Source organism: Schistocerca piceifrons, chromosome X (assembly GCF_021461385.2).
Source record: "Schistocerca piceifrons isolate TAMUIC-IGC-003096 chromosome X, iqSchPice1.1, whole genome shotgun sequence".
NCBI lineage: Eukaryota > Metazoa > Arthropoda > Insecta > Orthoptera > Acrididae > Schistocerca > Schistocerca piceifrons.
Genome location: NC_060149.1, coordinates 108,608,365 through 108,632,040, shown reverse-complemented (window position 1 = coordinate 108,632,040; position 23,676 = coordinate 108,608,365). Strand labels below are relative to the sequence as shown.

Here is a 23,676-nt window from a genome sequence, read left to right as displayed (position 1 = left end):
GTGTTTCGTGACCATATGTCAATGAATGGAGCTACAGTGAATTTATGAAATCGCTTCAATCATTTGTAATAGCCCTGTACTTGTGTGTTGTTTGAACCTACTGGTAACAAATCTAGTAGCCCGCCTCTGAATTGGTTTTATGTCTTTCTTTAATCTGACCTGGTGTTGATTCCAAACACTCGAGCAAACTCAAGAATCAGTCACATTAGAGTCCTATATGCGGGCTTCTTTACAGCTGAGCCATACTTTCCCAAAATTCACCCAACAAACCAAAGTTGACCACTCATCTCCCCACCACACTCCTCACATGCTCATTCCATTTCATATTGCTATGCAACATTATGCCCAGGTATTTAAATGATGTGCCTATGTCAAGCAGGATACTCCTGATGCTGTATTTGAAAGTTAAGGGTTTGTTTTTCTTACTCACTTGCTTTAACTTACATTTTGCTATGTTTAGAGCTAGCTGCTATTCATCATACCAACCAGAAATTTTGTGCAAGTCATTTTGCATCCTCTTAGAGTCACTCATCTTAAACACTTTCCTGTAAATATGTCAGCAGCAAACAACAACTACAGATTGCTGCTCACTCTGTCCACTGGACCATTTATGTATACAGAAAATAACAGAGGTCCTACCACACTTCCCTGGGGCGCTCCTGACGATATTCTTGTCTCTGATGAACACTCGCTGTCGGGGACAACATTCTGGATTTGATTACTAAAGAAGTCTTCAAGCCACTGACACATCTGGGGACCTATTTCATAGGCTCGTACCTTCAGCAACAATCTACAGTGGGGCACCATGTCAAATGCTTTCCGGGTATCAAGAAATGTGGAATCTGCCTGTTGTCCTTCATCCATAGTTCGCAGTATTATTGTGGGACAAAAGGGCAAGTTGAGTTTCACATGAGTGATGCTTTCTAAACCTGTGCTGATTCATGGACAGAAGCTTTTTGGTCTCAAGGAAATTTATTATATTTGAACACAGAATGTGTGTTCAACAGTTCTGCAGCAAACCGATGTTAAGGATGCTGGCCTGTAATTTTGCAGGTCTCTAAGGTGGTTAGGTTTATGAGTTTTATGAAATATTTAGAAACAGTGTGTCGGGGATAATCAAGAAGAGGAGAGAAATGAATCTGGAAAAGAGGTTCTGAGACAGGCCTAGCATTTTGACTAGGGACTGCAGGTTACAATTTTTAAGAAGCATGGTCTTCAATTTGGGAGGCTGGGTGTAGGTAACTGGAATTGAATTGGACTTTGTAGTCATCATGAAATGACGAATGGCTTCTGAAGACAAGAACTCTTGTGATCAGGATGTTGAGGAGGTGGAGGAGTTTCAATGGGTTAGGCAGTATTTCAGGAATAGGATGTGAGAGTGTGTTTTAGTTAGAGATTGTTATGCTTTTCTAAACTCACACAGGTATATGGAGTAGGGATCCACTAACAAGAAGATGTCTGCCACTGTGGCTGAGAGGACAGTGCACCAGCTTGTCATGCCAGTGGTGCCTGGTTTCAATTCCTGGCTGGGTTGGAGATTTTCTCTGCTCAGGGACTGGGTGTTTGTGTTGTCTTCATCATCACCATCATCATCACCACCACCACCATCACCATTTCATCCTCATCGACGTGCAAGTCGTCGAAGTGGCGTCACCTCAAAAGACTTGCACCAGGCAACCGAGTCTATTCGCCGGGAGCCCCTCGGCACACAACATTTTAACAATAATAGTTGTGGAATCATTCAAAGAAAGTCTATACTCAATAGCAAAAAAATAGCCTGATCGTGCAATATTAGTTGGAGGTGACTTTACCCTAACAAGTATACACAGGGATGTCTATATAGAGTCACTGCAGGTGATATGAGCAGTGTGTCCTGTGAAGTAATTCTGGATAGATTTTCTGAAAACTGTCTTCAGCAGCATGTACAATGAAAGATAGGCTGGCTGAGGTTCTTGCAGATAATATACGAGAGCCACCATTAAAACAGCAAGATCCCTCTAGCAACTAGTGTCAGAGAGGTACCTCTTTACGTTAAAATCAGCACTCAAGCACCATGTTTTGAAAGAAGTCAAAATAACAGAAGAGCCCCACAAAATGCTTAAGAATGCACAGAAAAGTAAGATTAGCTTATTTTATCAAAATATTAGAGGACTGAGTAACAAGGAAGAAAAGCTTCTTACGTGTTTGGACAATTTAGAGAGCTCTGGGAAGATAGACACCCTATGCCTACTTGAGCACGACATAACAGGGTTAGATGAGTTACATATAAAACATTACACTCTAGCAAGTTACTCACACAGAACTAATATAGAAGCAGGAGTTGTAACATATATCAAGAGAGAACACAAGTTCAAAACAATTGAGACAAGAGGATTTTGTAGTGATCACAACATAAAAGTGCATGCTTGTAAATTAAAATTAAAAAATAGTTCACTCTGAATTGCAACTGTAAACAGATCCCCACTAGGAAATTTTGAACTGTTTATGAAGAATCTGGATTCCCTACTATGCTATTTGTCAGATAGCAGCAGGCAATTAATAGTCTGTGCTGATTTCAATGTAGATTTTCTAAAGGATTCTGGTAGGAAAAATAATATGGAAACCTTATTTGGATCCTACATTATGATCTCAGTAATTAACTTTCCAACATGGGTGGATAAAGACAGTAGGGCCGTAATTGCTAATGTTTTCTTTGGTAAAGTTCAAAGCAAGAAAATAACTGTTCACCCAGTAACAAACATTCTCTCTGATCATGATGTACAGTTAGTTATGATAAATGAGATAGTGCCTCTGTGGAAATCAGAATAATTAATGACTCTAGGACAAATGTTTTTAAGAATAGTTTACATGGGAGGAAATTCATAATGAACCAAATGCTAACATAAAATTTAATCTATTCCATGACAAATTCATATCATTATTTGAAAATAGCTTTCCACATAATCTAATCAGAAAGAACATTAAACAACAATGTAAAACAAAAAAAGTGTTGATCACTAAAGGGATTAGATTATCTTGCGAAATGAAAAAGGAAATGTACCTCCTGGTAAGAACAAGTAGGAACTCTGTAGTAGTTCCACACAACAAAAACTATTCAAAAGGTCATTAGAAAATCAAGGGATATGCAGATCATGCCACAAATCAGTAATTCTGATGACACACATAAGGCTAAAGGTAATGCAGTGAAAGGAGAGACAGGAAAACCAGCCACAGAACAGGATATCACACTAGTGAACTAAATGGAAGGTTAATAAATCACAAGTAGCAAACTTATTGCCAATGATTTCTTATATATAGTAGAAAGTATTGGGACAAACAGTTCAACAGAAGAATCACAGCAGTATGTTGAAAAAGTAACTCACAAAATTCAATCATATGAATGTATCAAGAACTTTTTCTGAAATTAAGAAAATTATATATTCTCTCAAAAATAAAAGCTCATCTGGTTTTGATGGTGTTTCCAACAGAATACTTAAGATCTGTTCCCATATAATATGTGTGGTCTTACCTGAGATATGTAAAGCATCACTAACTCAAGGCATTTTTCAAGAGAGACTGAAATATGTCATTGTCACACCACTATTTAAGAAAGGTTATAAAAGAGATTTCAATAACTACTGACCTGTTTCACTACTGGCATTGTTTTCCAAAATTTTTGAGAAGCTGATATATTCTGGAATACTCCCAAGTGACTGGAAGAAAGCACAGATGACTCCTGGGTATAAGACAGGCAAAAGAACAGACCCGCAAATTTACACACCAATATCACTAACATCAGTTTGCTGCAGAATCCTTGAACATATTCTCAGTTCAAATATAATAAATTTTCTTGAGATCAAGAAGCTTATGTCCATTTGTAAGCATGGTTTTAGAAAGCTTCGCAGATGCAAAACTCAGTTTGCCCTTTTCTCTTGTGATATAATGTGGACTACAGATGAAGGACAATAGGCGGATTCCCTATTTCTAGATTTCCGGAAAGTGTCTGACATGGTGCCCCATTGCAGGCTGTTAAAGAAGTTATGAGCATATAGAATTGGTTCATAAATATGTGAGTGGCTTGAAAACTTTTTAAATTATAGAACCCAGTATGTTGTCCTAGACAGGGAATGTTCATCAGAGCAAAGGGTACCATCAGGAGTGCCCCAGGGGAGTGTGATAGGACTGCTATTATTCTCTATATACATAAATGATTCAGCAGACAGGGTAGGCAGCACACTGTGACTGATTGCTGATGATGCTGTGGTGTACAGTAAGGCGTCAAAGTTGGGCAACTGTCGGAGAATACAAAGCGATATGAAATGCAATAAGCATGCGAGGATTGTGGTAGTAGAGGTGAATGGCTGACTTCAGTTTATTGGTAGAATTATACGGAAAAGAGAACACATATAGGAAAATAGTGCAATCTGTTTTTGAGTACTGCTCAAGTGTTTGGGATCTGTACCAGGTGAGATTAAATGAAGACATCAAAGCAATTCAGAGGCGGGCTGCTAGATTTGTTACCGGTAAGTTCGAACAATAAGCAAGCGTTAAAGTGATGCTTCGTGAACCCAAATGAGAATCCCTGGAGGGAGGGCGATGTTCTTTTTGAAGAACACTATTGAGAAAATTTAGAGAACCCGCATCTGAAGCTGACTGCAGAATGATTTTGCTGCCTCCAACATACACTGCACATAAGGACCACGAATATACAAGAAATTAGGGCATGTAAGGACCATGAAGTACCCTCTTCCAGTTGCTGTATTGTGGATTGTGGAGTATCAATGTATGTGTGGTATCTCACTTCAACAACAATAATATCCTCAACAATTCACAATTTGGATTCCAGAAGAGTTGTTCCACTGAGAGTGTATTTACATGTTCGCTCACCAAATTTTACAAGCATTAAATAAAGAAATATCACAGGTTGATATTTTCTGTGACCTATGTAAGGCATTTGACTGTGTGAATCACAATATCCTCCAAGATAAATTTAAGTTCTACGAGACTGATGGTATAGTCAACCAATGGATGTCATATTCCTAAACAAAAGAATGCAGAAAGTTGTCTTAGTAATTCGACCTATGTAGTCCAGGGACATTACTCTGACTGGGGAGAAATCATGTATGAAGTTCCCAAGGATCAATCTTTGGTCTGCTACTGTCCCTCATATATGTAAACGATCTTCCATCAATATACAACAAGGAGTAGCTCTTTTTTTCCCAGATGATACTAGTATTACAACCAACCCAAGCGTACACACAAAAAGAGAAGAAAAGGTACACAAGGTTTTTAAAAGTACTGTTGACTGGTTTTCTGCAAATGGTCTCAACCCTCAATTTTAAAAAGACACAACATATTCAGTTCCTCACAGCTAGGGATACTACACCTATGATAAGCGTAACACATAGTGAAGAAATAATATACAGCATGGAAACTTCAAAATTTTAGGTGTCCATATGTTTATAATTTAAACGGGAAAAAGCACATTTTGAAATTCTGGAAACAATTTAGTCCAACAACATTTTCATTTAGAATCACTGCAAATCTTGGGAAAAGGCTAATCCTAAGGCGACAATATTGTGCATATTTTCATTCAATAATATCATATGGAATAATGTTCTGGGGTAACAAATCTTAAGACAGGAAGTCCTCATTGCTCAAAAACGTGCTGTATGAATAATATGTGGTGCTTACTGTCGATCATCTTGTAGACATCTGTTTAAGGAGTTTAGCATTCTGACTACTCCAGAGTGGGTCGTGCTTTGGTAGCTCATATGGTGGAGCACTTGCTCGTGAAAGGCAAATGTCCCGAGTTAAAGTCTTGGTCCGGCACACAGTTTTAATCTGCCAGGAAGTTTCATGTCGGCGCACACTCCACTGCAGAGTGAAAATCTCATTCTGGAAACATCTCCCAGGCCGTGGCTAAGCCATGTCTCTGCAATATCCTTTCTTCCAGGAGTGCTAGTTCTGCTAGGTTCGCAGAAGAGCTTCTGTGAAGTTTGGAAGGTAGGAGACAAGGTACTGGCAGAATTGGAGCTGTGACGGTGGGTCGCGAGTCGTGCTTGGGTAGCTCAGATGGTAGAGGACTTGCCTGTGAAAGGCAAAGGTCGTGAGTTCGAGGCACACAGTTTTAATCTGCCAGGAAGTTTCATTCTGACTACTGCTTCACAGTGTATTTATTCCACAATGAAATTTCTAGTAAATAATCCACAGCAGTTCAAGACAAAAAATTACACAGTGTATGTGCAGACAAGAAAAAAAAAAGTCCAGACTTTTTTGGATTTCCCGGTTAAAAATACACTTTACCCCGGGTGAAAATACTCAGCTTCTGAAGCACTGAAATAAAGATTGAGGCAAACTTTTGTCAGCCAATCATAGCTCATGTCACGTGATTTCGCCAGCCAATAACAGCAGATATTTAGAGCATATGACATGTATACAGGCAGCCAACAGCAACATCACTGTTAAGTGGCGTGAACACACAAACAGAAATAGTTTATGGTTTAAATTAATACACACACAGTATAACAACAAGAAAAGCTAAGCTTTCACACATCATATTGTCAAAAAAGTTTTGCTGATTTTTTCCAAGATTGTGGTTAGGGAGGATCCTGAGAGTACCAGCTTAAATTGCAGCAGCTGAATATTTCTGACAAGCACAATTATAAATTTCACTGCTGTTCACTGAACATTTCGTGGGTTACTTGGCTGAATACATTACATCAAGCATTTCGAATTTTACATAATAAAGCCAATTATGTGTGAAATTAATCAAGAATTCACTTCACACATTTTTTTTGAAGGATAATTATACTTTTTGCCATCATTATTGCACAATTCGTAATCTGAGAAAAAACTAAAATGAATATGAAAAGCTAACCTTGAACTTTTGTCTTTTTTAGCGTGTGCTACCTTTTTAAGATTCATCAAACACAAATGTGCCAGTAAAATTTTATGTAAGGGCATAAAGGCTGGTCTTCAGAGGCCAAAATTTTTCTAAGTCGTTGGTCCTCAGTGTTAAGTTTTGAATGAGAGACTAACAACCCATGTTTCAAGAAATTCATAGCGCATTCTCCCTCATAACATAATTCATCTTGTGGGTAAGGAAGATTATTTTGAAAGTAATGCTTCTGAAACTGCCATTCACACTATTTTCCTGCAGTCTGTTAGAAATGTAAATGGTTGTGAACTCATGCTCATAGAAAAGAGGCAGTCAAAATTACAAATTTAGTTCCATGAAAAACAATGAAAAATTTCTGGAATTCTAAAAAAATTTCTGAGTTTTTTCCAGATTTCCTGGGGCACATACACACTGAGCAATACCAGAAGGAAATGAAATTCGTTACCCCACATTAAGATTGTTTTTACCACAAAAAAGGTGCACAATGCTGCAACTAAAATTTCTGTTAACTTACCCAGTGATATAAAATGCCCGACAGACACCAAAGCAAAATTTGAAAACAAACTGAAACAGTTCTTCCTCCTATTCCTAGAAGAACTCAAATGGAGATAATTTAGTTCCATTGCTCTTGTTCTGCATATACATAGATAATCTGATGTATGGGAAACTATCACCCATGAGTCATTGTAGAAGGATACACACCAAAGAGTCATTGTAGAAGGATACAGAATTTCTATTTTGTGTGCTGAATAGCAGCTTGCTCAAAAATGTGGGAAAAATATAAGTTAACACAGATCAGTACAAACAAAAATCTTGTAATGTTCAAATACAGTATTCATGTCGATTAAATATCCAGGCACAAAGTTACAAACTGATATGAAATGTAATGAGAACATAAGGACAGTAGAGGGAATGTGAATGGTCAACTTTGGTTTACTGGAACAATTTTGGGAAAGTTTAACTCATCTATAAAGGAGACCACACTAGTGCGACACATTCTTGAGTACTGCTTGAGTGTTTGGGATCCCACCAGGTCAGATTAAAGGAAGACATCTAAAGAATTCAGATGCCTGTTGCTAGATTTGTTACTGGTATGTTTGATCATCACATGAGGATTATGGAAAAGCTTCATTAAGTTACATGGGAATCCCTGGTGGGAATATGACTGTCTTTTCATGAAACACTGTTGAGAAAATTTTGAAAACTGGCATTTGCAGACGACTGCAGAATAATCCTACTGCCACCAACGTACATTTCACTTAAGGACCACAAAGACACGGTAAGAGAAATCAGTGCTTATACAGAGGGACATAGACTGTTGTTTTACCCTCACTCCATTTGTAAGTGAAACAGGAAAGGAAAGGAAAGGAAAAGTATGGTACACCATACAGCTGGGATGCAGAGTATGAATGTAGATGTGTGGAGAGATGACGGTTACATAGGAGGTTTCTGGCTGTGTATTGCAGGAAACTAACAACTATCAGTCCTTAGCAACATGACCTTTAATAACATATCTTGAACTAAAAAGCAATTCACACTAACCAAGTGTTACATGCTGTGTTGCTGCTACAAGTACTGCTGCAAACAACAACAACAACAACAACAAAAATTTCAAACAAACAGTGGCATAGTTGTAAAAATTACATACCCACAAGAAGTTTCACTTGAACTGCTATAGCTATCCAATATAGATTTTCCATACTCTCCCTCTGTTGCTGTAAGAGGTGGCAGATACTGTGAAAATTCTTTGTACCATCTTTGTCAAAATCCAAGATAATGCTACATCTCCACATATGACTTCGTAAGCAAAGTCGCATCAAAGAAAATGGATAAATAAAAGTTCTGAGGAACAGTAAAGAGTAGAATCTCATACATACATACTGTGTTAAACTGGCACAGAGAAAATGTACACGAGATTACAGAGATGAACAGATGTAAACAGATGCATGCTGCTTTCAATACCCAATAACTGAAGTAAAGTAAAGTAAAGTAAAGTAAATGTGTCCACCTTTCCACAGTACTCTCTCAACAGCATACTCTTCCTAACTCAGAATATGATGTTCCACCTAGGGATCTGATGTTTATTCGATTTTTTGTATGGGTGCAGCACTGTACCAACCCAGTAATCAATCAATATGTAACTTACTTATGAAAATAACTTTATTTGAAACAAATACACATTGTTTTCAGTACAGTAAAATTATAAATTATTGCAGGCACTGGTGACTTGTTCTGGGTCATTTGTTTATTTACAACAATGAAATTATGTCTGTGTTAAGTATTAAAGGAAGAAGAAGAAATTCAAGTAATGTGTCACAAGTACAAAAGACATGGTGATAGGCAAAATTGTGAAATAAACAAGCAAGATTACACACAATGAGGTGACAAAAGTCATGGGATAGTGATATCAACATATACAGATGGTGTACACAAGGTATAAAAGGGCAGTGCATTGGCAGAGCTGTCATTTGTACTTAGGTGATTCATATGAAAAGGTTTTCCTTACATGATCATAGCCACACGACAGGAATTAACAGACTTTACACGCGGAATGGTAGTTGGGGCTAGACACATGGGACAATCCATTTAGAAAATCGTTAGATAATCCACTATTCCGAGATCCACAGCGAAAAGAGTTTGCCGAGAATACCAAATTTCAGGCATTACCTCTCATCATGGACAAAGCAGTGGCAGCAGAATTTGCAAATAGTTGTCAGTGCTAACAGAGAACCAACACTGCATGAAATATCCACAGAAATCAATGTTGGACGTATGACAAATGTATCCGTTATGACAATGTGGCAAAATTTGGCATTAATTGGTCAGGGCAGCAGAGATTGATGCAAGTGTCTTTGCTAATAGCGACACCTTTCCTGGGCTTGTGACCATATTGGCTGGCCCCTGGAAGACTGGAAAACTGGAAAACCATGACCTGGTCAGATAAGTCCCAGTTTCAGTTGGTAACAGGTAACGGTGTGGTTCGAGTGTGGCACAGAGCTCATGAAGCCATGGACCCAAGTTGTCAACAAAGCACTGTGCAAGCTGGTGGTGGCTCCACAGTGCTGTGGGTTGTGTTTACATGGAATGGACTGGGTCCTTTGGTCCAACTGAACTGATCATTGACTGGAAATAGTTATGTTCAGATGCTTGGAGATCATTTGCAGCCATTGTGTACTTCAGTCACAAACAACAATGAAATTTTTATGGGCAAAAGTGCACCATCATCAGGCCATAATTTTTCATAGGTTTGAAGAACATTCTGGACAATTTAAGCAACGATTTGGCCACCCAGATCACCTGACATGAATCCCATCAAACATTTATGGGACATAATCAAGAGGGCAGTACATGCACAAAATCCTAGATATTTTCACAGTTATGGACGGCTATAGAGACAGTATGTCTCAATATTTCTGCAGTGGACTTTCAACGACTTGTTGAGTCATGTCATGTCGAGTTGCTGCAGTACACTGGGCAAAAGGATGTCTGACACGATATTAGGAGGTATCCTCTGACTGTTGTCACTTCGGTTCATTTCTATGGAAGAAATAGCAATACATGTAGGCTTCAGATGGAAAAAAAATGTGACTCTGTGACACAGGACTCAGTCAAAATCAACCGATGAACTGACAGGGAAAATTAGTTACTATTTGATATCCCATCATCAGTGAAATCTTCTGATATATGAGAAGTGCAAAAGGCAACGGCCTCCAGCTTCCCGTTAAATCAATTCCACCATTGTACAGAAAAGATATTACGAAACTGGAAAGTCCAAAAAAAGAGTCCAGAGGCTGAGGGAGAAGGGGATGGACAACACTGTCAGATCTTATTCCCAATTCACTTTACTTCACGTATAAAGTGAAACCATTAAGGTAACATCTATGCTCCACAGTTGTCATGTTTACAAACTCCATTGAACTAGAGTGCACGCGAATGACCACTACTAAACTGGGTGAACACATGAATGAATAAAGATGAACTATCCCCCTTGACGAAATCCAGTGGCCAGCTGTTAAGCATGTTCAACAGCATAATGTAAAAGAGCTGAGTGCCTGCTATACATCAAGGACGATTTGCATCTTCCCACCCGGCACTAGTTTCTTTTAACTACAAAGGTAGGTAGATACTCTCAGCCTGTCACTCCACTGGACCTAACCTCCATTAACAGCACCCTCTTTTTCACCATTGCTTATTATCTATAGTTTTATCCCCCATTTTTTCTTTTCTTGTCTTTTTCCCCTTTCTTCCTATTATTTTAATTGAATAATTCTTTCAATGTTTCTTTTTCTTCCTCTTTTAATCTACCTCTACTACTCACTCTGTTCATGCTACCCTGTCTGACCTAAACAATGCTTACCAACGTATAACACCTGATCTTTTTGATGCATCTGTCTCCACCTCTGACTCCTCCTGTATTTGTCCGAGTGACCTGCTTCCCCTTTCAACCCTTCTCCTACCAAGCTCTGTTTTATTTCCTCTTGAAAGTTAGTATTCTTATTTTGTACTTAACATTTTTCTATTACAAATACTAGGAATTTTGCCTCCTGAAAATAAGAGTTGGCCAGTCATTCTGTCTCCTTGTAATTAAAAAAAAAAAAATGTGAAATAGATATCTGGAGCCATACTTCATATGGCACTGGAAAGCAAATATCACAGTCTGAAATCATAAAGATCACCACAGCCTGCAAATAATAAATACAAAAGGAAGAAATTTGCAGATGACAGAATGGAAATCTCACATCAGTAACCTGAAGTAGATTAGAAACTTTAAACAGAAACCAGTACCCTGGTGAATGATGTCATAAGGATAATGAAACAACTAGTAACTCATGAACCCCAGTAATTGTAGTATTGCAGCAGTACTGTTAAAAGGCCATGTTGTTGGCAACAGAAACATTATTATGACAATGAATTAGAAAAAGTTAGCAGCTACAAATGGCCAAGGTAACATAAATATTTTATCTTTATTCTCATTCCAGGGCAAAGAGATTTGAAGGACTGTTGAAACAATTCCATAGTGTATGTAAAATTCTCCTGAAAATCATTACCCAATGTTTGAGGACAATGACTGGGAGAAATGCCAGAGAACAGCCTAGACATTGCCAAGTACTAAGAACAAGAGACCAAATTTTATGCATTCAAGGAATAACAAGAGAAACACAGAAAAATAAATAAAAAAATCTGATGTGTTTCAATAATTATCTAAGGGGTACATGGAAAGTACCTCAGACATACCCAGGGAAATAATGGGGAGTTCCCACGGTCTGCAGTTTCCATTACTGAAGCACTGATGTAAGGCTGATTAGAATGAGATACACACAATGGCATTCCTCAGTGCTGGCAATAACCATAATTTCTGTAATTCTTCAGGCTTCCCTGGTAATCTGTTGACATGCTGAATAATCAGGAACTCTGCTGGATGTTTCTCGTCGCGGACGGAACACCTGATGTGGTGTGGATCGGTTATGGAACACCCAGCAAGAAACAGAAGTGGAGTCTGAGGAAACAAGCATGTGACAGAGCACCAGACATTACACATCGGCTTTGTCACATCTCAGATAATGAACATGACCCCCAGAGGACAACCTGGCTGAGCCCTGTGTGGATGGCAGTTGGAACACCGGTGACCAGAGAGGACTGGCGGGTGCGGACCGTGGACGGAACACTCGATGCAGTGCAGACCGATTTTGGAGCACCCAGCACCATTTAGGCATAAATACTGGACTCGACCCATCCAAGGACAATTCCCACTTGAAGAAGACAGCAAGTTACACTATCGAAATATCATGCGAGAACAACATGAACGTTCAGCAGAGATCCCAATTATTCAACATATCACCATAATTTTTATTAATACTGAGATAATTTTATTGGGGAAAGGAAGCCTATCTATCATTTGCGAGAAGTTTAACACTGTGAGATGTACTTATTCAAGACCTGACAGATTTCCAGTTGATCTCGGACCACAGATAAAGGAATGAAACTAGCCCTAGAAAGACTGTGTATGAAATATGACAATATAGATTTTACCAACACTGAGAATCAAGTTTTATCTGCAGATGTCACAAGAATTCTTAGTGAGAGCAATTCCCTCCTGTACAAAAATATCTGTGCACAAACCAGCTACTCATGACGAAGTTCAAGATACATTTAATTTATATTCACATTCCACAAAACTGATCTTTGGTGACTTCAATCAGCACAGCTTTTCTTGGGGCTATATGGAGACAGAGAAATGGAGAGAACCTAAAATGGTTTACTGCACTGCCAGGTCTTAAACTACTTCACAACCAAAAATGATCTCCATTCTGAAATAGCACTATTTACAGACAAGGTTAAAACCCACACCATGTTTTCTGTAAATGACCACATATTACAAGCGAAAAAGAACATTCCAGATCCACTGCCACAAACCCAACACAGAACCATCAACTGCATCACAGAAGCAATCATTAAACTTTAAACTGTCCTTTTCAAAACATGGATCAACTTCAAGTAAGTACAGTGGGACATTTATGTCGAGGATTTTGACAAGAAAATAGGAAACTTCAGTTTACCTTGGGAAAAATCTGAAAACTTTGTTGAAATGGGAAAGGTAATTCAATGCAGACATATCCAAAGGAGTTGCGCAGCAAACTGTATATTAACCTTGACAAAGACTCCAAGTACATACTCAATAAATATAAACGTCTCTCTCAAACAGATCCCTTCTTGAAAGGTGGAGTACAGGTAGGAGAAAAAGCCCTGCATGTCATATGATTTGTAGGGGTGAGAGATATGGTGCAAACTTTTGTTAGAGCTTTCACCCAAGACAAAACAGCCAGTAAACCTGAAGGAGACTTAAGAACCTTAACAAAGATTCTAATGTTAGCCCTATGTAACAAATCAGAGTTTCTTATGACTAAGTAGCTCATCAGCTGTTGCTTCTGTTGTCATCATTGTAGTCTTCAGTCTGAAGACTGCTTTGATTCGGCCCTCCACACTACTCTATCCTGTGCAAGTCTCATCTCTGCATAGCTACTGAAACCTACACCAATTTTAACCTGTTTAATGTATTCAAGCCTTGGTCTCCCTCCACAATTTTTATCATCCCCCAACCCCCCCCCCCACCCCCAAATACCAAATTGATGAATCCTTGATGCCTGAGGATGTGTCCTGTCCATAGATCTATTAAATGGTGAAGGTAAAATTTGGCACAGGAAAGATAAAACAGAATATCTTTCACTGACCATAAAAATAATCCCCTAAATTCTAAGGCCTATGTCCTCTACTACTAGCTTCATAATAAAATTTGAGCTGCAGATGTACAGCATGGTTTTATTGCCTACATAATGTAAGGAATCTTGACAAAATGCATTCTCATCAGACACAACACATTGTAATTTGCAAACACACGCTAGTTCTAATCGAAGTGATGTTTCTTTTTAGGAACGAATAATTTTTGCATTCATTCCATTCCTAACAGCTTCATAATGCCGGCAATTTTCAACCTATGTGGGATTGAGATTAGCCCAGTGTGTTGAAATTTTGTCTGTTTCATACTGGTCCCTCATCCTTTTTAGAACAGTTATATGGTTAACACAGGTTTCAGAAGAGATCCTATCAGCCATAAGCAGTCCAACTATGACACAGCTCTCACCTCCACATCCAAACTGGCAGGTCTTCCAGGCTGTGGCTTACCACATGGGATAGAGTTTTGGGAAGCTAACGGATGCTAATTCTAGCTTTTTTCACACACTATTTTTATCAGAGGTAAGGTCGCAACAACACTGTCTGAAAATTACAATACATGCAAAGTTTCAAAGTGATTAATGTCTCAGTCACACATTTCTCAAAGTGTAATTTACATCAGTCACATTAAACTAGTTTACATTGCATTTTTTGCAGTTACTGTGTTTGGAGACCAGTCACCAGCTTGCAGTGCATTTGGATTAATCTTCTCTACTTACCACTGACATGAAAGCACCATTATGGTTTGAGACAGGGAAAAGGATTCTAGCAAATAGATCTGAGAAAATATCCAAAAGCCCTACTTTGTCTAATTAGTGCTTGCAATGCATCAGTGGGGAAGATCAACAAGAAATATTAATGTACGCAGTGTTTCAGACAGATTAACTTGACTATATCCTCTACATGAACAAAGATCAAAATATTTCATCTTGTGCATAAAATTATTAATATACTTGTTGGTGGTGGTGGTGGTGGTGGTGGTGGTGGCAGTAGTAGTAGTAGTAGTAGTAGTAGTAGTAGCAGCAGCAGCAGCAGTAGCAGTAGCGGGATTAGTAAGCTGCTAGTTCATGTGGTTGTCATTAGAAGACATCCTGGTGCAACTAGCTTGACCTTTCATTATCCATACTCATACCCGGACGTGTTGGCGATCTGGATTTTTCCACAACTGAGAGAACATCCCAGAAATTTCATTTCTGAACAGAATGGAGCACCACCACATTGGTATCTGCACTGTAGGACCATTTATTAACAATGACCTGTCTCAATGATGGATCAGCCATATTGGGGATGGACTCCGCATTGGCACCTTTGGCCACCAAGGTCACTTGATCTCCCTGTGTGTGGTTTTGAGTGTGTGTGTGTGTGTGTGGGGGGGGGGGGGGGGGAGGGGAGGGGGATTAGGAAGGGGGTTTCAGAGACTGTGTCTATGTGCCTCTCCCTACAATAACTTTGAGTGAACTGTTACATCCCAAAGCAATAGCACTGACTGCACCAACTCCAGCAGTGATCACAAACATATGGGACAAATCTGACTATGGTCTGGATATTGAACATTTGTGAAAGTTAAATGAAAACTTTGATCCTAAACATAATTATAAAAAGTATCCCAACATTGTATGTAAAAGGTTTACCTTTGTAAACTCTGTTGGTTCTTCTCGAGAGGGGAGCGGGGGGGGGGGGGGGGGGGGGGTTGTTGCCCTATGTTCAAGTTAAAATCTATACCAAGTTACCACCTTCACTCAAATAGTCTTGTGAAATAAAATGAATCATTTGAAACACCTAGTATTTATCAGCTTGAAAAAAAAAAGTGTATTTTGTGTGTGTGTGTGTGTGTGTGTGTGTGTGTGTGTGTGTGTGTGTGTCCATTCAACAGTGAGCATGCATGTCCTATATTTACAGTTACAAAATTACAATGACTATTAATGGCATTACACTGAAGACTATTGAAGAATATTATATTACATTGCACACACCACACAACTTTTATTTCTCAATGGGGGAAGTAAATACCATTCATTGCATTTCTTCAATTTTTTCTCCACACAGTGTCCCTCTTGTTATGCAAAATAGTGATATGCAGCATTGTAATTAATATTGTTATTTTTACTTTTACACAATAGGCAAGAAAGGCTTTAAATAATGGCCACCAAGTATAGTTATGAGTTTTATGAACAGAAAAGGTTCTTACAGAAATGGTTTCCAGGTCCTGCATAGTGATGTCCCTTATAGGCTGCAAACAGCCCAGGATTGATTCCAATCTGTACCAATGGAAAAGAGTTGATATAATGTGCTGAATGTGTAAATAAAGAAGAAAGTCCTACTGATATACACTGCAGGAAGATTACTCAGCAGAACATCTTCATTCGTAAACTACAGAACAAAAAGGAAGCTTGTATGTCAGGAAAAAAAGACATTTAACAAACATATTTACACATGAATTCATATTGACACACATATTATGTGAAACAAAATAACAACTTATAACAGAGTTCAGACTGAACTCTGTTACTTCCCAAGTTTCATAAAGAGCTGAATTAAATTAATCTTTCAATCACCTTAAAAAACAGAACAGTGGTAAGCCATCTACTAACAAACACAATTAAAAATGTCCAGCAATAGATATCATGCACTGCAACACATATTCAGTATGTAACAGAAACACATAAAAAAATCTTTAATGTTACCACAGAAACTATGCTGTCATATTCTCATAGCTGCCTCAAGTCATCTAACACACATTAAAATGTGACTACTGTTATTACCAAAAACATTTGTTTTGGTGCAAGCTGAAGCTAGAGGTGGGTAGTTATTCAATATATGAATGGAACAATAACTAAATATCAGTGGTGTACTTAAATATATCAAATGTGGTTTTTTAAGAAAAAATGTGTAAAGCATTTGTACAAAGAAATAGTGTAACTGCTGACTGTCCATGTGCTACACAATATTTTATACACGTGATAATCTTTTACATTGTTTCAGCACTGCCAATTTTTTTATCTTAATGTTTTATAGAAGTTAAACTTTAAAACAAGCCATCATACACCATGGTAGACAAGAGAAGTTGAAAAAAACTGTATATAATTTAAATCAGTAAACTGTCTGCATGCCAGAGCTGTGAAAACCGTAGCCTTTAATTTTTTACTTTTTCAAAAAATGCTATTTATTTGTTTTGTGTAATATAGGAGAAAGATCATAAAAAATTGAGAATTTTCTGATTATCAATGCCCATTACATAAAAAGAGTAACAAGCTTTAACAATCTTTTTGTGAGCGATGCTGATCTTCAAAATGATCAAATTTTTATTACCTTATAACAACCTGCCGTACATCAAGTGTGGAGGGGGGCATGGTGATAGAATAATAAATTTTCACTTACCTCATAACTGATGCTACAATGTGCAGGAAACAGCTTTAATAATCAGCGTCTCACATTAACGCACTTTCGAATGGCAATGCAATGACACACAGAGCAAAAATAATAAGCAGAAACCAAATATTCCGAGACATGCAAAAAATTTAGAGAGAGAGAGAGAGAGAGATAAGGATGCCCATATAAGTGGAATTCACACTATAATTTTCAGGGTGTAAGGGGAAGACTGAATGGACCAGAGAAACACCTCCATGTGATGCACATCATTCATTAGAGGATGTGTCATCCTTTCTGATGTAATACTTCTATGCAACCAGTCTGTGTGACAACACTGCAGAATATCCAAGACATTATGTAGGGAATTTCAAATATTACAAGAATAATCTACTCATCTGTGAGAGATTCCATATTTCTTATGGAACAATGTACAAAACTGTACATGGAGATCTGAAGTGTAAAAATGTGAGTGATGTGAAGAGGAAAATTAAGCACAATAGCTAAACAATGGTGGCACACCTTAACCACTTATACATCACGTTACAAGTGCCCATGATTTTCTGGAAGGGATCACATCGTTAACATGTTTTCAAGTGTGGAAAAGTGGGGAAAAACTGATGAAACCAACATTTAAAGCACAGTTACAGGATCCTAGCCCACCTGGCTAACCGCAGGGTCTAATGCGCTGCTTCCCGAACGGGAAGGCATGCTGGTCCCTAGCACGAATCTGCCCAGTGGATTGGTGTTTAGGTCCGGTGTGCCGACCAACCTGTGGATGGTTTTTACGGCAGTTTTCCATCTACCTCATCGAATGCAGGCTGGTTCCACTTATTCTGCCTCAGTTACACTGTGTCGGCAATTGCTGCGTAAACACTGTCTCCACATATGGGTACATCATAATTACTCTACCAAGCAAACATCTGAGGTTACACTTGTCTGGTATGAGACATTCCCAGGGGGGTCCATGGGAGGCCAAACTGCTCAATAACCCTGGGTTCGGTGTGGGGTGGCAATGGGGTGGGTATACTGCTGTGGCCTGTTATGAGGTTGTGAACCACTGAGGGCTACAATGTGATGAAGCCTCTCCATCATTTCCAGGTCACCAGTTTAATACACACACAATACATACAGTAGCCTCCTCCTGAGTCTGCTGTGCTGGAAAGTAGAGCCAGGAGGAGGCCACTATAACAATTACTGAAAGATCAGTTTCATCAATGACAGTTTCTTCTTACTATATGATATGGTATTGTACCCAGAAAGCTTATGGTAACTGTCTCTCACCACACAAACCCATGCACTTACAGAGTGACCTCTTAGTGGTGCTTCATACAAGGAGGACAAATGTCGACTTTCTTCAAAATGTGTCATATTCTTTGTAACAAGCACTAGACACTATCATTGGACTCTACATATAGCTCTATCAGTGTTATACAGAAAATAAGGCAGATGAGGAAACAACTTGATGACACATGCAAGAGAGAAATAACAGTCTATCTAACAACTGTGGATTTGGACACTGATGATCTATGTCAGAAGACAGTTGAAGAATTAGCTTCAAAATTCTACATAAGGTAATGGTTCAAATTTAAGAAATGTATATGTTACTCAACCCATGAAAGTTTTCAGTGTGTTTCTGAAGTAATCAACCACACAGCCAGATAATGACGACATGCCTTGACCACTTTAGTATTACATTACATTACAGAAAGATTTTTTAGCCCTGTCACTTATGTTCGGTAAAATTTAGCGCAGTAATTCTATACTTCCTGCATACTTAACTTATTGTCCAACATAAAGATATTTACTCTTAATCTTTAGTAAAACTTTAATTCATAATTATGAACCTTGAGCATGAAGATAGCCTTTTGTAAACTTAAGACCTGATTTGTTTCATAATGAATTGTTTTGTATTTGGTTTATATGAAACACATAAATGTCTTCAAAATCAGCTGGAATAATACCTCATTTATAAATGTCTACAAGGGGCTAAGGAATGACAACTAATGTAAAATAACAGCACGGTTACTGTACTATGTCAAAATTCATACAACACCGGTTATCATAAATCTGAAACTGACTTTAATGCTCAAGGAATGCATGCAGAAACCAAATCGATTTTATACTGGTACAAGAAAGATACAGGAATGGAATCAAGAAAGTGCACACATTACCAGGTGCAGATATTAATAGCGACCACAACTTACTTATGGCAGAAATAGAAATGAGAATGAAAGAACTGAAGCAGTTGACCATGGGGAAGAAGTGAGATCTAAAGAAGATAAGATCCAACAAAGAACAAATTAAAGAAATGCTATCACTTGAGTTTCTAAACATATTACGAGACAAAGAACCACCTGATAATGTCATTGAGTACTGGATATGCTGAAAGAAGGAATCATTAAAGCAGGACAGCAAAATATAGGATATGTAAATGGGAAAAAAAACCCTGGGTCACAGAGGAAATGATTTCCAAGATGGAGAGAAGAAAATTTAAAAACAAGAACACTGAAGATGCAAGAAAGATGTACTGAAGGTTAAATAATGAACTGCGAAGAGAAACAGCAGGCTTGGAAAAAATGGCTAAAAGAGGAATGTTATGCAACTGAAGAACTGGACAGGAAGGGAAGATACGACTTACTATACAACAAAGCGAAGATTATGACATGGGATAAAAACAGAGCAGGAAGTGCTACTATGGAAATTTTGAGTAAAGACGAAGAGGTAATGTTTGTCCTCCAGAGATGGGAAGAATATCTAAATGAGCTATATTACACAGATTGCAAACCAGAAACTCTGGAACTTGAATCACTCAACAGTGTAAGTGATGACGAGAAAGGACTAACCATCATAATGGAAGAAGTAAAGTCTGCCACAGCTGCAATGAAAAATGGCAAAGCAGTAGGTACAGATACAATACTGGGAGAAATATTAAAATACTTGAATCAAGATGGAATAAGAGAAATATTGAGGTTATGTAATAAAATATATGACAGTGGTGAACGGCCCGAGGACTTTCTGACAACAGTAATGATTCCATTACCAAAAAAAACAATAAGCCAAGAAATGCAGTGAGCACAGGACAATCAGCCTCATTTCACATGCAGCCAAAGCAATGCTAAGAATAATTAATATGAGACTTGAAAAAGTAATAGAGGAGAACCTTGGCGAGGAGCAGTTTGGCTTTAGATGGAATATGGGCACCAGAGATGCAATAGGGCTCCTATGAATCTTTGGAGAAAGGTTTATAGAAGAAGGAAGAGACCTCTATATGTGCTTCATCAATCTAGAAAACGCATTCGACAATGTGGCTTGGGACAAGCTGGCGACTATAATGAGAGAGAAGAGAGTGGACTGGAAAACCAGAAGACTTGTACACTCATTATATCTGAATCAAAAAGCCTCAGTTAAAGTGAGAGGAGAAAACACAAACTGGATCGGACTAGGAAAAGGAGTGAGACAAGGATGCTGTCTATCACCTACCCTTTTCAACCTCTACTTGGAAAATATGATTGACCAATGCTCATTACATGACAAAGGAGTAGAAATTGGAGGAAGAAGTGTAGGGTTTTTGAGGTTTGCTGATGACACGGTCCTTCTAGCCACATGGGAAAAAGAATTACAGGATTTAGTGGACACCATTGAAGCTAACTGAAAAAATTATGGAATGAAAATTAACACAAAGAAAACAAAAGTATTGGCATTAGGAGGAAATAAAGAAATAAAAATTATGCTGAATGGAGAAATATTAGGACAGGTGCAAAATTTTAAGTATCTTGGAAGCAGGACAGTCACCAACTGGAAGTGCAGCACAGAAATTAAAACAAGGATAGCAATGGCAAAAGAGGCATTTTATAAGAAAAGGAGAATTTTATGCAGCAGTCTAGACAGAGAACTGAGGAAAAGACTCATAAAATGTTTAGTATGGAGTGTTGTTCTGTATGGTGCTGAAACATTGACTTTGAGGAAGAAAGACAAAGAAAGGCTGGAGGCTTTTGAGATGTGGACATGGCAGAGGATGGAAAGAATAAGTTGGTTGGACAGAGTAAAAATGACGAGGTACTGAGAAGAATGGGAGAGAAAAGACAATTACTAGATGTAATAAAAATAAGCAAAAGAAATTGGATTGGGCATATATTAAGAAAGAATGATGGACTAATAAAAACAGTTTTAGAAGGTTATGTAGATGGGAAAAGGAAGTGAGGAAGGAAGAGATTTCAGATACTGGATGACATAATGGATGGTACAACATACAGCAGCCTTAAGAAGGAAGTAATGGATTGCAAAAAATGGAGAGGCAAAGGACCTGCTAATATAGCAGAAAACTACTGATGATGATGATGATGATGAATGTATTTTATTTTGATGTGTTAATGCCTCATATCTGAGCAGATGTATGTTTCATATAACAATAATAACAATACTGTCAAACAGTAATACATAACATGGGGATACACCCATCAACAATTTCTAAGAAACAACAGACACTCGCTATAGAACATCTGACCAATTATAGTAAAAGGAAATGTAGAGAGTGGGACATGAAAACTGAAGCAAAGCCTGTGCACAGATGCTCTGTATGCATTCGACACCTCATGCAGTACTGTCTCTGATGAAGGTTGTTGTAGAACCAATTTGTGCAGCAGTCCATGTGGTATGGTAATGTGTATGCAAGACATAATTTGAGTGCTTACTATTGTGGGTGAACAGTTGATCACCCAAGGCCAATTCTTATAGGTAAGGTTTTATTTTTCTTGCCAACAGGAACAGCATTTTTATGCTTACACTGCTCAACATGCTCAACAAGGAATGCTCGCCAATGAAGCACAGTGATGACAGATGAGCAGTTGGATGGTTCGAAGGCAGTCTAAGTGTCACTACTGTGGCCACAGTAATGAGTGTGTCCAGAAGTGTCATCTCATGATTAAAAATGACTGATGAAGGTGGAAATGCTATGCAAAAGCATGCAGGTGGTTGCAGATAGACAACCACACCACAAGAGGATTGATACCTAGCCCTAGTGGTGATAAAGAACAGATATCTCACTCTCAGCAGTGTGCTGCAGACCTTGCAACTGCTTCCAGTACATGTCTCCGTCAGAAACATTGTGTGGCAGTTAAATCATGCTGGTTTGTCTGCTCAGAAGCCTGTTAAATGACTCCCACTTCAGCCAAGTCATCGTCGAGAACAAGTTTGTTGGTGTAGGAAGCATGTTGGTTGGGGTCAACAACAGTGATGCAAAGTGACATTCTCCAATGAATCCCACTTCAATGTAGCAAGTGATTGTGGCCACCAGTTAGTGTGGGGAGTGAGGGGAACATGTTACACACTACAGAATGTTGACGAACGTCACTGGTATGACCTAGGCATTATGGTATGGGCAGGCATTAAGTACAATGACTGAACACTGCTATACATCTTTGTGCAAGGTACCATTACAACACAATAGCATTTCATTTCAGGGAGTTTAATCTGGATCATGTCCGTCTCTTTAGGGTGCAGCAAGCCCCAACTTTCTGTCTATGGATGACAATGCCCGCCCACCCAGGACCGCTGAGGTGTTGGACACATTGGAAAGTGAAGACATTGAACGTATACAATGGCCTTCACACTCCATGAACCTAAACCCTATAAAGAATGCCCAGGATGTTCTTGGTAGATTTGTTTCTCAATGAATACCCCTTTCCCAAACAGTGCAAGAACTGAAAACCACACAGAGAGAGAACTGGAACAATGTCCCCCAAAGCTTGCTTAACAGCTTGGTAGCCAGCATAAATAACAGGTGTTAAATGTGCATTAATGCCCAAGAGGGCATATTCCTTACAGAAAGTCCAATATTGAACTTTATGTTGGCCTGACCTGTGTCAAACATGAACATTATAAATATTTGTTGTTATACTTTCCGAAGTGGTGAAATCTGTACCGTTTTTCATTATAAATATACTACTCCACCTCTATTACATATGCTACTATGTTTCATGTCCATCATTACCTGTGATTATTTCTGTCCAACAATGTATCTGTTCCTTAGCAACTGTCAAGCAGTGTTATTTATGGAACATGGAAATTGAGTAAATACCTAACACAGAACCTGCAAATATTTGACTGCTCCATGAACATGTGAAGTAATTGTGAAGCCTCCATTCACTCAAAGACTGGATAATTAGTCTTGTAGATGCTCCAACACGTATCATGATTGC

The 23,676-nt window shown here is 38.4% G+C and overlaps 1 protein-coding gene across 1 annotated transcript in view; it reads right to left on the bottom strand.

The window, feature by feature from the left end:
- The window catches only part of LOC124721122, a 229,347-nt gene that overhangs the window by 97,178 nt on the left and 108,493 nt on the right, over positions 1-23,676 (bottom strand). Inside the window, exon 4 of the mRNA XM_047245938.1 lies at positions 16,299-16,368. Within this exon, the coding sequence (XP_047101894.1) occupies positions 16,299-16,368 (70 nt within the window). The remainder of the gene's footprint in view (positions 1-16,298; positions 16,369-23,676) is intronic.